Below are 12,692 nucleotides of genomic sequence, written 5' to 3'. Positions count from 1 at the left end.
CAGAGCTCTCTGGAAGACGTTCCTCCTTCATAAGAAGTGACCTGTAAGAGTCACCACATCCCTATCTTGCTCCAAGAACCACCCTTTGTCCCACTTTCTCCCTTTTCCCGACAGCCCCTACCTGCTTTCTAAGTCAGGAGCTGAAATTCTGTAGCAATGCATCACAAAGTTGGTGAGCCCAACTCCACAAATATCTACTAGGTCTGGTCTACCCAAGCCCCATGCCAGACAATGCAGGAGACACCAAAAATTATCAGGGACCCAACAAGGGGTAAAATGTCACAGTCCAGTTAGTAAGATAACATTTAAACAAATTAAAACAAAAGAGTAGGGGACTAGAGTTGTGGCTCAGGGTTAGAGCTCTTGCCTAGCACCTGCAAGGCCCTGGGTTCGATCCTCAGCACCACATAAAAATAAATAAATAAAATAAAGGTATTGAGTCCAACTATGACTAAAAAAAAAGATTAAAAAATTTCAAGAAAAAGTTAAAACAAACAGTAATATTATATAAAAATCAAATACTAATTTATAACAGACTGTGACTAAGTGTTAAGGGAACAAAGCAGCTGTAAAATGCTATAGATCCATTACATATAGTGCAGTAGATCACTTAGTGGGTGGCCACCAGCAAGAGCTAGAGCTGAGCCTAGCAGGACCAGCAGGACCCAACATGGCCACATGCTGCTCAGAGCTGCTGTTTTTGGAGACAAACAGGTGGGGCCACTTTATAGACATGGGGTGATCTGGCACGTTACAGGAAGCACCATGTACGTGACTTCCTGGCTAAGAAATACACACAGGCAGTCCTGCTAGCCATCGGTGGCTGGTGTGGAGGGAGCCCAACATAAACCCTCCAGACCAGGAGCAGGCCCATCCCTACTCTGAGACTGCCACTTCCCAACGGTGAGCAGCAAGCCAATCCCATCCCATTACTTCTCACTTGAGAAAAATCTGACAGGTAAGTCTTGTGCTATTAAAGAATGGAGCTGACAGCAAATTATATTTGCATTTTAATTTTTAAAAATAAGCTCAAATTTAAGGAAACCACTGACTAAATCACTCGAAGAGTTTCTCAGCTTGGGTGCTGTTGACATTTTGGGTCAATCCTTCTTTGGTCTGTTCTGTGCATCACAAGGATGTAGTAGCATCCAAGGCCTCCATCCCATAGGCGCCAGCAGCATTCCTGCTCCAATTGTGACAATCAAAGATGACTCTGGACGTTGCCATGCAGCTCTGAGGACCACTGCTCTTCTAGGCACTCACAGAGAACTTTCCAGCTCACCTGGAGTTCTGCCCACATGGGCCTGCCTGCAAAGACACGCTTCTTCTCCCTCAGAACTCTGCTGGCCAGGCCGAGGTGGACTCTGCCAAGGGAAGGCTCCTGGACTCTGGACTGCTTGTTCCAGGGAGTGACCATGAAGGACAAACCTGTTGTAGCCACCAGGCATGCAAGAGGCCTCTCGAGCTCCTACACGAGTTGCCCCCATGTTTCTTTCTGCCTGACCTCCACCAGGACTGCTTCTTCCTGTCTGGCTTCCACCCCAATCGCCTCTTTCTAGCTAGCTTCCGCCAGGATCACCTTTTCCACCTGGCTTCTACCCCACTGTCTCCTCCTGCCTGGCCTCTACCCACCTCTCCTCAACTCCACCCTGTCTCCTCCTACTTGGCCTCTACCCCATGGCCTCCTTGCAACTTCCTGATGAAACAGGGAAAAAATCTTAAAATCTTAAAGGCATTTTGACATAAGTGCCAAAGTTCTTTTTCACTCGTAGAAATAATGCCACTTTATCCCAAGAGGCACTGTGTATGTGTATAGAACAATTTTAACTAGCTACCCGTCAATCATTTGCTCCAAGATCATCTGCCCATATACAAAAACCTTTCAGCTCTGGTCATCCCCCAATGCCCTCTCTTCCAAGTCTCCTGGGGCTTCTTTGTTTCCTCACACCCCTGGCACTGGGCCACCTTGGCCCCAACACCAAATGAAATACTACTCAGCCTGCATCCAGGTTGCTGGGAGACCAGTGCGGGCCATGAGGTGTCAGCACTCCTGGCTCGATGGTCTCAATTATTGAAAAGCTCTGGGATACAGCATGTGCTTGGCGTTAGTGTCGATTCAGAGGCAGCCTGTAACCACTTTCTTTGTACTTGTGCAACAGAGCCAAAGGGAACAGTGGATTGTGCTGGACTTTAGTTGGACCCAAAGAAAGATTTCCTATCACAATAATCAGTCACCAAGAAAGGTCCAGGGAGTTCTGTTTCAGGCTGGTTTATGGCCCAAGCCCAGCTTAAACGCAATCCAGTGAGCTCTTGAGGTTCGCTCTAGAATGGTAGACAGCTGCAGGACTTCCGAATGGGCCAGCCAGGAACAGGAAGGACAAGGCAAACCTCAACGCTTGTGGGAGCCCAGCCTCCACCTAATATCTGCTTGCCCACATAAAGATCAGGCCAAGAGGACGCTAAGGGCAGAGTCTGTCCTGCAGGCCTGCCTCCTGCCTCAAGGACAGCAGTGACCAAGAGCATCACCTTCTTGTTCCTGCCCCTAGCAGCACCTATCTTGCCTCCGTCTAGAAGTATTCACCTCTAATCTGCTCACTTCAAACTACTCTGGACTACAGATGGTCTGGGCAAAACTTTCTGCTTCCCAGAACCAACGAAGCAACCACTGAGGTACAGTCAATACAGATACGTAATGGGATAACAGGTATGGATGACATGCCTATTCACGGTCTCAGGAATAAAAGGTGAGAAAGTACCACCAACCCACTTCTGGCATTTGCACACGTTAGCTCTAATGACCACCCCAAAATCCCAGTGTCCCAGTGCTCTGGAAGGTCCTTAAAACACAGTCACCTCTATTCACACTGCAGATCTCTCATCACTGCAGCAAAGAAATGACCTCTGCATGGGACAGGTGGGCCAACCTATTTGACATAGCATAACTAGATTTTCTAGCATGATCCCAATTTTCAGAGATTGCCCAAATGCAAGTGTAGACACGCACACACTCATCATACTCACCCATTCAAAAGCAACTGGGAAAGGTGGTCAAAACGTCCCTCTTTAACCCTTTATAGGTGTAGTCATACTTTAAACATGGAAGAGAAATCTCCTTTAGAGAAAAAGGCAGGGGCTGACATGAGTGGAAAAACAAAAGCCAGAACATTCCACTTGGTTGGGCTGGGTGTTTGGTCTCTGGAGCAAGAACATCAAATGTTCGTCCAGTGTAGGACAGTCACTCAGGACCACGAGGCTTCTAACATTAGCTAAAAACATCTACCCAAGATTGAATGGGATAAGCAAAACTAAAAGTCAGAAACTTAGAGGCAGCCCTTGGATGACAGCACATGAACCCATCTGTCCCCTGCCCACTCCTACAGGTCCACAACTTGTGAAAGTCCTTGCTGAGATTCAGGACTTTGCCCTCAATTTCCTCAATGCCAAGTCCAAACTCCTATTAGCCTTGAACAGGAGTGACTTCCCGTCTTACTACTTCCTCCCACCCTCAACCATTGAAGAAGACATCTCAAACCCAGGGTTCTAGGTTTTCATAGCCATCTCCAATGGATGCCACAAGTCCTTCAAAATAGCCCAAACATCTGAGCATGGTGGCTTATGCCTGTGATCCCAAGGGCTCAGAGAGGCTGAGGCAGAAGGATCACGAGTTCAAAGTCAACCTCAGCAACCTAGCAAGGCCCGAAGCAACTTAGTGAGACCCTGTCTCAAAATAAAACATGAAAAGGGCTGGGGATGTGGCTTGGTGGTTAAGCACCCCTGGCTTCAATCCCAGTGCCAGAAAGAAGCCCCAACAGAAGCTAGGGAGTAGGCAAGCAGGAGGACACTCACCATCTCATCCAAGGCGTAGCGCAGGAGGCCATGCTCATAGAGGATGAAGAACCGCCGCTGCCATTTCTGCAATGGAGCACAGAGTCTGTCGTCAGGGGAGTCCTGGCCCCAGGTCTCAGCTGACTCAGTCCCTGTGTCTGTCAAACCCAAATCTAAGAAATACTGGTTCCATGGCTTCAATTTCTGGGACAGACAGCAGGAAAAGAGACCCAACACATCACCACAGTGATTCATTAGCCAAGCTGGGGCCCAGAGAGGAATCCCAAATCATAGGCATGACTTGGGGCTCCACACAAGTAATATTGGGATTTAACAAGAAGCTTTTTAAAATCTGGGAGCTCATGGGAGCAAGTCATGTGTAGTTACACTTCTAATTCCTTACAGCAGCTGGCACAGATCTATCACCTGATGTGTGTCAATATTTTTTGCATGAATGATCAGACACAATCTGGAATAACCAAAGGATGAGAAGGCACTGATTTACCACTTCTGAAAAACTCCAGGAAACTGCTAGAAAAGCACATGATCCACTGGGAGACCAAAAATAAAGACAGCTGGGCTCCAGGCAGTGATGGAAAGAACTAACAAAAATCAGAAGGGAAGAGGAGCAAGACAGTGTCAACAACCCTCATCCAGGGTGGTGGTCAACTGCAAAGGGACCCCCCTCTCACTTTCTAACCAAAGGTCAGGTCACCAGGGGTACCCACAGTGGCGGAATGCCACTAAGAGCTGGAATGGAAAGGACGAGAGAGGCACCTTCCTTCTGTGTGGAGAAGGGTTTTGTCTGCTACTGAGGCTCTTGGTATAAATCATGATTGATGGGCATAGCTCCCAAACCTCAAGATCATCAGGAGGGTCCAAGACCTACACTTACCCTTTCAAAAACTCAACCATATCCAGATCTTTACTAGCAATGAGGCCACAGAACTAGCTACAATATCATGTCTCTTTGCTGTGGACTAGAATTATCAATTTATAATAATAATGATTTTCCTTTTAGAAACTGGAAATGGCAACTCTGTACCACCTTAATAGAAACCAGGAAAGGGACCTGGGAACTGCAGTCTAGACCTGTTGCTACTGAGCCCTCCCACCTGGGTAGCAGGAATAGGGATGTGAAGGGCCTTGCAAGAGGATCTACAGGGGGTGGTCCAGGTTGGGTGTCCAAGGGGAGACTGCCCGGACATGTTTCCAGGAAACATTTTCAAGGTTATATGTTGTCTTTAAGATCAAAACCAATGCAGAAGGAAGCCCAAAGACACAATGCAAGGTCAGTGGGACAAAAAATATGCACTTCCAGGGCCCTGGCCCCAGGCGGAGAAAGGATGAGCAGCAGAGACCCCAAAGAAGGGGAAGGGGAGCTCCAGAACGCAAGGGAGGCGAAGCAGCAGAGCTGGAGCAGTTGGTACCCAGAAGGGAGCGCACAAAAATGAAAGGGCAGTGTTTTGCCTAAAGACAACGTAAAAGGGCTTCCTGGCCGAGAACAAGCCAAGGCAGGATGATGCTGGTTGACCACCTGGACTCCAGCAGGCACCTGACCTGGCTGGGGGCCAGGAGAGAGGGCAATGTGATGTTTAAGGTACACTCTGGCCCTGCCCCTGCCAACAATGCTCCTGGTTCTGGGCCTCGGCTCCCAGGGAGCTGCAGGAGGCACTCTTGGAACCGAGAACCATATCATATAATACACAGGTGCTCAGCTGCTCTTCTGGCTTCCAATTAACTGGGCAGAATCAAGAGCCACACTGATCCACAAAACAGATGGCACCCACACGAGAGCATCTTGTTTTGAAGGGAAGACTTTGAAAAAAATATGCCTAATTGAGACTTTCTGTGAGCCCTGTGAGTTCACCAAATGAGGGTCTCAGTCAGCCTGCCATCCCAGGACATCCATTCTTGTCTTCCTCCTCCATTCTGCCAATGGCCCTCAGAGGGCCTCCCTGCTCTCTCTGGTCCCCGCCACCCTGAGAATTCACTCTGGTGCTCTTACCCGAGACCGATGCACTGGGTTGTCAAAATCTGTCCCATCTGGAGCCAGGAGCAGCCAGCCACCATAAATGGGTTTTGCCTAGAAGAGAAAAAGGAGGAAAGATCATTAGAACCATAGCAAGAAAGACCAGGTCAAGTTGACAAACACAAAGTCATCCCAGCTCAGCTGAACATGCCTTCCCTCCCAAGCTACAGACTCTCCAGGGCAGATGTACTAGAGTAAGAAGTTAGGGGGATTCTATAACATCCAGGGCAGAGTGGAGAAAGCAGATTCTGGCAGGAGTTGGAAAACACTGAAAGACCATAGGCTACCTCCCTCAAGTTCCTGAGCAACACATTAAGATCGGGGGTGGGGGGGGGGGTGGTGGCATTTTATTCAATAAGAATGTGAGTGCCGGCATGTAGTAGCATCAGAAATATGTCAACAACACAGCCCCCAGTCCTCATCCTGAAGATGAAAAGCAGGGCCGGGGAGAAACACTCTGCTAGTGATCAAGGATCAAGTCTATACCATCCAAGGAGTCACCACCCACTGGCTGTAGCCAGAAGACAAGAACCTTCTGAGCTTCAAGCCTCCCATTTTAGAGGTGGAGAATTTTGACACTTGTATCTATATCTCACAAGTTTATGGGGGGATTGATAAGATACTACAAGTAGAATCCAGCATCAGGATGTAAAATGGTGCAGCCACTCTGGAACACAGCCTGGTAGTTCCTCAAAATGATCATTGAAGAGTTACCATAAGCCCCAGCAAACCCACTCCTATGTACATGCACCCACGAAAACTGAAAACAGGTGCTGAAATAAAAACCTGTACACAAATGTTCCTCACAACATCATCCACAATCACCAAAAGCTGGTTAACTACTTAAATGTCCGTCCACAGATAAATGAATGAACAGATATGGTCTAGCCATACATGGAACATTACTTAGCCATTAAAAAAAAGGGAGTAGTACTGATGCATGCTATAACATGCAAGAAACTTAAAAAAAAAAAAAAAAGCCAGACACAAAGGCCCACCCTACTGCAGGCAAATCAATAGATCAGAAATATTAGGGGGAGAGGGGATGGAGTTTCTGCTGATGGGTAATAAAAGGTAATAAAATATGGAGGTAATAAAAATATTTGGGAATGAGATAGTGGAGCTAGTTGCACAACATTGTGAATATGCTAAAACCAGATGAATTGTACGTTTTAAAAGGGTGAATTTTGTGGTATGTGAATTATATCTCAATAAAAACATAAGAAAAACCACACTAAGCATGGTGTCTGGCCTGTAAATTCTCAATAGACGTCAGGCACTGTCTATTATATTTTTACTGTCCAAAGAGTACCCCACTCCCAAGACCCTGGCAGTGGGAGCTCAACTCAGGTTATGAGAACAGAGACAGACACTCTGGCTCCATCCCTCTCCCTCTTCACCCAGCTGGCAAGAGGGGTGGGAAAAGGAATAGCCCAGCCACATAACCATTACCCTGCGGAGGGCAGTAACACCAAGGAAAACGGACCCCCGACTTTTGGTCACACAACAATCTCTGGACAAGCCTTGGGAGCCCTCTTATACACCATTTCCATGCTGAGAGGTTCACACCCCCTCCCTTCACTGTGGAATCTAATATGTGACTCAGAAAGGGCAGGTCACATAGCCCCCAGGCTGAGACAGGAGTCCTCTCTTTCCTCGGCTTCTTTCTGCAGACCTGAGACCCCCTGGGAACACTGACTTACCCCACCAGAAGAGTGCGTAAAGGGGCTGTAGGCCTGAGGTGGGGCAGGCTGCAGGGAGAAGAGGTACTCATTCTGAAGAAACACCAGAGAGGATGCTGGCAGAGGACGGGGCTTACAACACCACCCTCCCAGGCCAAGAGGTCCATGAAATGAAATGAGCAAAGGAAACAGAGGTCTGTTTTCTCTGAAAATACCAGGAGCATCCTGCAGTCCCCAGGTGAGTGAGCACACCAGGCCTCTCTCCACGTGGCTCTAGGTGAGCACTCCAAGTGGACCCCATCAAACCCACCGCAGGCATGGGGAAGTCAAGGCCTCAGTTAAAGGTCAGACAGCTCCCTGTGTGTACCAATACCCAGTGACTCCGGCCCACAGGTCCCCCACCTGGGAGGTCAGCAGGCTAGACCACGAAGCTGTTGCTCTACCTCCACCTGGTTTAATATATGCCAGGTTGCTGGCCTCTGGCCACAGGGCTTTGGGGTGGCAGCACATCAGTAAGCTACACCTAGCAGGACTTCCCAAAAAAGGACAGTTAGGCCAGGCGCAGTGGCACATACCTGTAATCCCAGTGGCTTGGAAGGCTGAGACAGGAAGATCATGAATTCAAAGTCAGCCTTAGCAGAGAGGCCCTAAGCAACTTAGTGAGACCCTGTCTCAAAATTAAAAAAAAAAAAAAAAAAAAAAGCGGGGGCGGGGGGCACTGGGGATGTAACTCAGTGGTTAAGCAACCCTGGGTTCAATCCCTGGTACCAAGGGCAGGGAGGACAATGGGGATCTACAGGACTGGCACAAGTTCCCTCAGAACCCAGGCTAACCACGGTCTCAACCCAAATCCTTATTTGCATCATTATTCATTCAACGCCCATCTGGCCAGCCCTACTACATGCATGGCCCTGTGTGCTGCACATTAGGGACTCTGCTGGCACCCACCAGCCAGGTGTAGCCAGAGATCACAGATCATGACCCAGATCACAGTGAAGGCAAGCCCGGCAAACGGAGTGTCCAGAGCAAGAAACAAAGGTTCCAGAAGAAGGCACCTGCCAGGAAGCAGATGGCCCCACTGAAAGCATCCACCAAGGCAAATCCAGAGAGACAGAAGCAGCTTAGTGGCTGCCTGGGGACGTAGGGATAGGAGGGTTGAGAGCCAGGTTTCTTTGGGGGACAATGAAATCTTCAAAAACTTAACTGTGTTGATGACTGCACCTCTCTGGGGATACACTAAAAATAATTGAATTACACATTTTTAATGGGTCATTTGTATGGTATGAATTTTGTCTCGATAAAGCTTTTTTTCTGTACTGGGGATTGAGCCAAATCCCCACTCCTTTCTGATTTTATTTAGAGACAGGGTCTCGCTAAATTGCTAGGGCCTCACTAAGTTGCTGAGGCTGGCTTTGAACTCACAATACTCCTGCCTCAGCCTCCTGAGCTGTTGCAATTACAGGTGTGCACCCCGTGCCTCGCTTCACTATAACTGTTTTAAAAAAACATTTACCAAGGACTGCCAGCAGTGGGGGAGCAAAGGCTCCAGGCTACAGGCAGCTACCTCCCCTTCTCCCCAACCTGGAGGGCTCAAGTTTCTAGGGAGGGATCAAGTTTTCAGGTGCTGCCCCAGTCAGATTTCAGAAGCTTCATTCAAAGAGACAGGGACAAAGGTTACAAGTCAACAACCAGACCACCAGTTGGTAGAAAGGAGCTGGCGAGGGCCGGCCAGGCAGAGGGGAACAGGAGGCCCAGAGTACACTGAGCGGGCCTGCAGGGTGTGGGAGGGTGAGAGCTCCCAGAGGGCCGTGTGGATGTCTGCAGCTCAGGGCCACAGCCTCCCTGCACAGCCATGTGAGCCAAGGCCAGGGACAGAGCAGGGGTGGTCACCCGCAGCACCCTCTCCCCCAGCACACACACACCACGGTCTGGGCTGGAAAGGACTCTCCGGCAAGGGCTCAGTGAGCAGCCATCTTTAACCCTCAGACCTTCCCCACTGAGAGCATCCAGACTACAACCAGCGCTACGATCCCAGAGAGCACCACACAGGACCCCCACTCGCACTGCCCTTCCCTCCCCACAGCCTGGCCAAAGTGTCTGCGGTGTCACCCCAGCTCTCACCCTGCCCCTTGCCTGGCAATCCCACCCACCCCTCAGGGCTCTGCATCCCTTCCTCCAGGGGCCGGCCTGACCTCCTAGGTCAGCGTCCAGTGACTCACCTCCATCATTAGACAATGACCCGTTTAGAATCAATGTGTGCCTGTCATTTCTCCACGTAATTACACTGCCCAGACATGTCTGCCCCTCACCTTAGAACCTTCATTCCAGGACACAGGGTGGGGTAGGCCCCGCTCCAGCTATGTCCCCCATCTGAAGGCAGGCCTAAGAGGGACAAGAAGGGAAGGCAGGCAAGGGGCCAGGCAACTGTGCCTGCAGATCAGTTCTGCTGGGCACTCATTGCTCTCTCTCCCGCTAAGCTTCCTGTTTCTTGGAGAACCTACGGTCCTGACTCAGTCACCCTGACCTTGTCCCCCAGGCATGGAAAGGACTGCTAGGAAGAGTACTGTTCTGCCAGTATCTAAAAATGCCACATGCTCCCACCATCACCATGGAGTCACCACCACGTCTATTAAGTCCAGAAGTCACTCTGACAGAAGGCCCACAAACAGAGGCAGGAGAGAGCCCAAAAGGAAGCTGGCCTGTCAGCTGAGTGCACTGTGGAACTGAGCAGTGCACTCAGTTTTGCTCTCCTCTGGCTTTGGAGGACACAGGGAAGCAGGTGTCTGCAGCTGACACTGGAAACTGGAGATGGGCTGCCAGGACCCATGGGAGAGGCCTGAGATCCATTTCACACAGCCCCGCACAGCAGGCCTTCTGCACAGGCCCTCCAGAGAAGGCACAGAGCGCCAGATCCCCAGAGAAGTCACCACACCTGAGCTACTTGTCCTCCCACACGACCTGCACAAACCAGAGGTTACACATCAGGCTGCTCTCTGGGGGGACTGCGGGGAAGTCCTTTTAAACCCTTTTAAAAATGGTGACTTGAAACTTCTGCCTCCTGGATGATGGGGAAGATACCATTCTCCCTATTTCTCCTGCTAAACACAACTGAAATCCTGGGCATCATGAGTAAGACAAACATAAGACCCTGAAAGGAGGGTAGCAGAAGATAGAAAGGCTCGGGACCTCAGCAACCAAAAAAAAATACAGTGCTGATTTCCTTAGGCTCGCCTTTTGTCTCATTATCCCGGACTGGGTACTGGAGAGGTTGGCAACCTGGAAATACCAATGGACACAGATAGAAGAAGAAAAAAAAAAAAAACCCAGCCAGGCATCATGATGCACACTTATAATCCCAGCAACTTGGGAGGCTGAGGCAGGAGGATCCCAAGTTGAAGACCAGCCTCAGAAACTTAGATAGACCCTGTCTCAAAATAAAATAAAAAGGGGGCTGGAGTGGTGGCTCAGTGGTAGAGCGTCTGCCTAGCATGTGTGAGGCACTGGGTTCTATTCTCAGCACCACATATAAATAAATAAAATAAAGGTCCATTGACAACTAAAAATTAAAATAAAATAAAATAAAAAGGGCTGGAGACAGAGTTCAGTGGCAGAGTGCCCCTGAGTTCAGTCTTTAGCACTGAGAAAGAAAGAAAGAAAGAAAGAAAGAGAGAAAGAGAGAAAGAGAGAAAGAGAGAAAGAGAGAAAGAAAGAAAGAAAGAAAGAAAGAAAGAAAGAAAGAAAGAAAGAAAGAAAGAAAGAAGCAAGCTGCTCCCTGAGCTAAAGACCCAGAAAGGACCAGCCTTTCAGAGAGACTACAGCCCCACCCTCAAGCGAGTCCCTGCCGGCTGTCACAAGACACCTCAACACCCTGTCCAGCTGTGTCAGAAAACGCCACGTAGGAAGCCAAGGTGTTCATTTCCCCACCCCAACCCCCCAAAAGGGGGTCCCTCCCTCTCCCCATGGAGGCCCATTGCCCAGGAGTAATGAACCAATCCCACTTGGCAGCAATGAACCATCCCTACCTCAAGGGTCAAGGGAGAACAACTGGAGCACATGTGACCCCCAATCCCCGCCTGAACAGTGTCAGAAAAGCTGACGCTTGTCATCTTGTAAGATGACAATCATGGGGCTGGGGATATAGCTCAGTTGGTAGAGTGCTTGCCTTGCATACACAAGGCCCTGGGTTCAATCCCCAGCACACACACACACACACACACACACACACACAAATGACAATCATGTCATCAGAGTCCCTCAAGGATAGGAGGAGGGTAAGACAGTAAGAGTCTTCAGAGAATGGCTGGAAAAACTGTCAAATTGAACAAGAGTGGCAACTTACAAATTCAGGAAGCTGAGTGAGCTCTGAACGATAGAGCAAAAAAAGTCCACCCAAGACACATCGTAATTAAACCAAAGAAAAACTAAAGGCAAAGAAAAAATCCTGGAAGCAACCAAAGAACAATGACACCTTGTGAACAGGACTAGAAGACCTCGAATTAGGAACTGTGGCAGCCAGAAGGAAGGGACAAGGCTCCTCAGGCACTGAGAGGAAACAGAATCCTGCCCTAGTGGAGATGGCCTTAGGAACAAAAAGGAAATCAAGATATTCCTGGATGAAGGACCACTAAGGGAATCTGCTAACCGCCTGACCCCTAAAAAAAATGGCCAAAGTTCTCCAAACAAAAAGGGAAGTCAGAATCTGAGATGGAATCTTGGAACATCCAAAAGAAACCAAGAACACAGCAAACAAACAAACATGGTAAAGAATTAGGCTTTCCTTACTTGGGTTTTCTGAATTATGTCTGATAACTAAAGCCAAAATTTTAACACTGTTTGTGGTTTTAAACATATACAAGGAAAAGCTTAAGATAATTACACAGGGAAAGATAGAGACGTAACCCAGGTACTCTATTCTCTTAAACTAGTTAAACGATATAACCAGTAGATTATGACAAATTATATGTATATGACAGAGTGCCTAAAGAAATCATTGAAATATTCATACCAAAAGATACACTGAAGGGCTGGGGATGTGGCTCAAGTGGTAGCGCGCTCGCCTGGCATGCGTGCGGCCCGGGTTCGATCCTCAGCACCACATACCAACAAAGATGTTGTGTCCGCCAAGAACTAAAAAATAAATATTAAAAAAAAAA

The 12,692-nt window shown here is 48.7% G+C and overlaps 1 protein-coding gene across 5 annotated transcripts in view; it reads right to left on the bottom strand.

Annotated features, from left to right (window-relative positions):
- The window catches only part of Mprip (myosin phosphatase Rho interacting protein), a 134,083-nt gene that overhangs the window by 95,708 nt on the left and 25,683 nt on the right, over window positions 1-12,692 (bottom strand). For all 5 annotated transcript variants that reach the window (XM_026408721.2, XM_077801173.1, XM_077801175.1 and 2 more), the window contains exons 2-3: window positions 5,834-5,911; window positions 3,847-3,912 (exon numbers count right to left, since the gene is read on the bottom strand). In XM_026408721.2, the coding sequence (XP_026264506.2) occupies window positions 3,847-3,912; window positions 5,834-5,911 (144 nt within the window). The remainder of the gene's footprint in view (window positions 1-3,846; window positions 3,913-5,833; window positions 5,912-12,692) is intronic.

The sequence above is a fragment of the Urocitellus parryii genome, chromosome 7, assembly GCF_045843805.1.
Source record: "Urocitellus parryii isolate mUroPar1 chromosome 7, mUroPar1.hap1, whole genome shotgun sequence".
NCBI lineage: Eukaryota > Metazoa > Chordata > Mammalia > Rodentia > Sciuridae > Urocitellus > Urocitellus parryii.
Note: the sequence above shows the minus strand (reverse complement) of the source record. Positions and strands in the feature narration are given on the sequence as shown.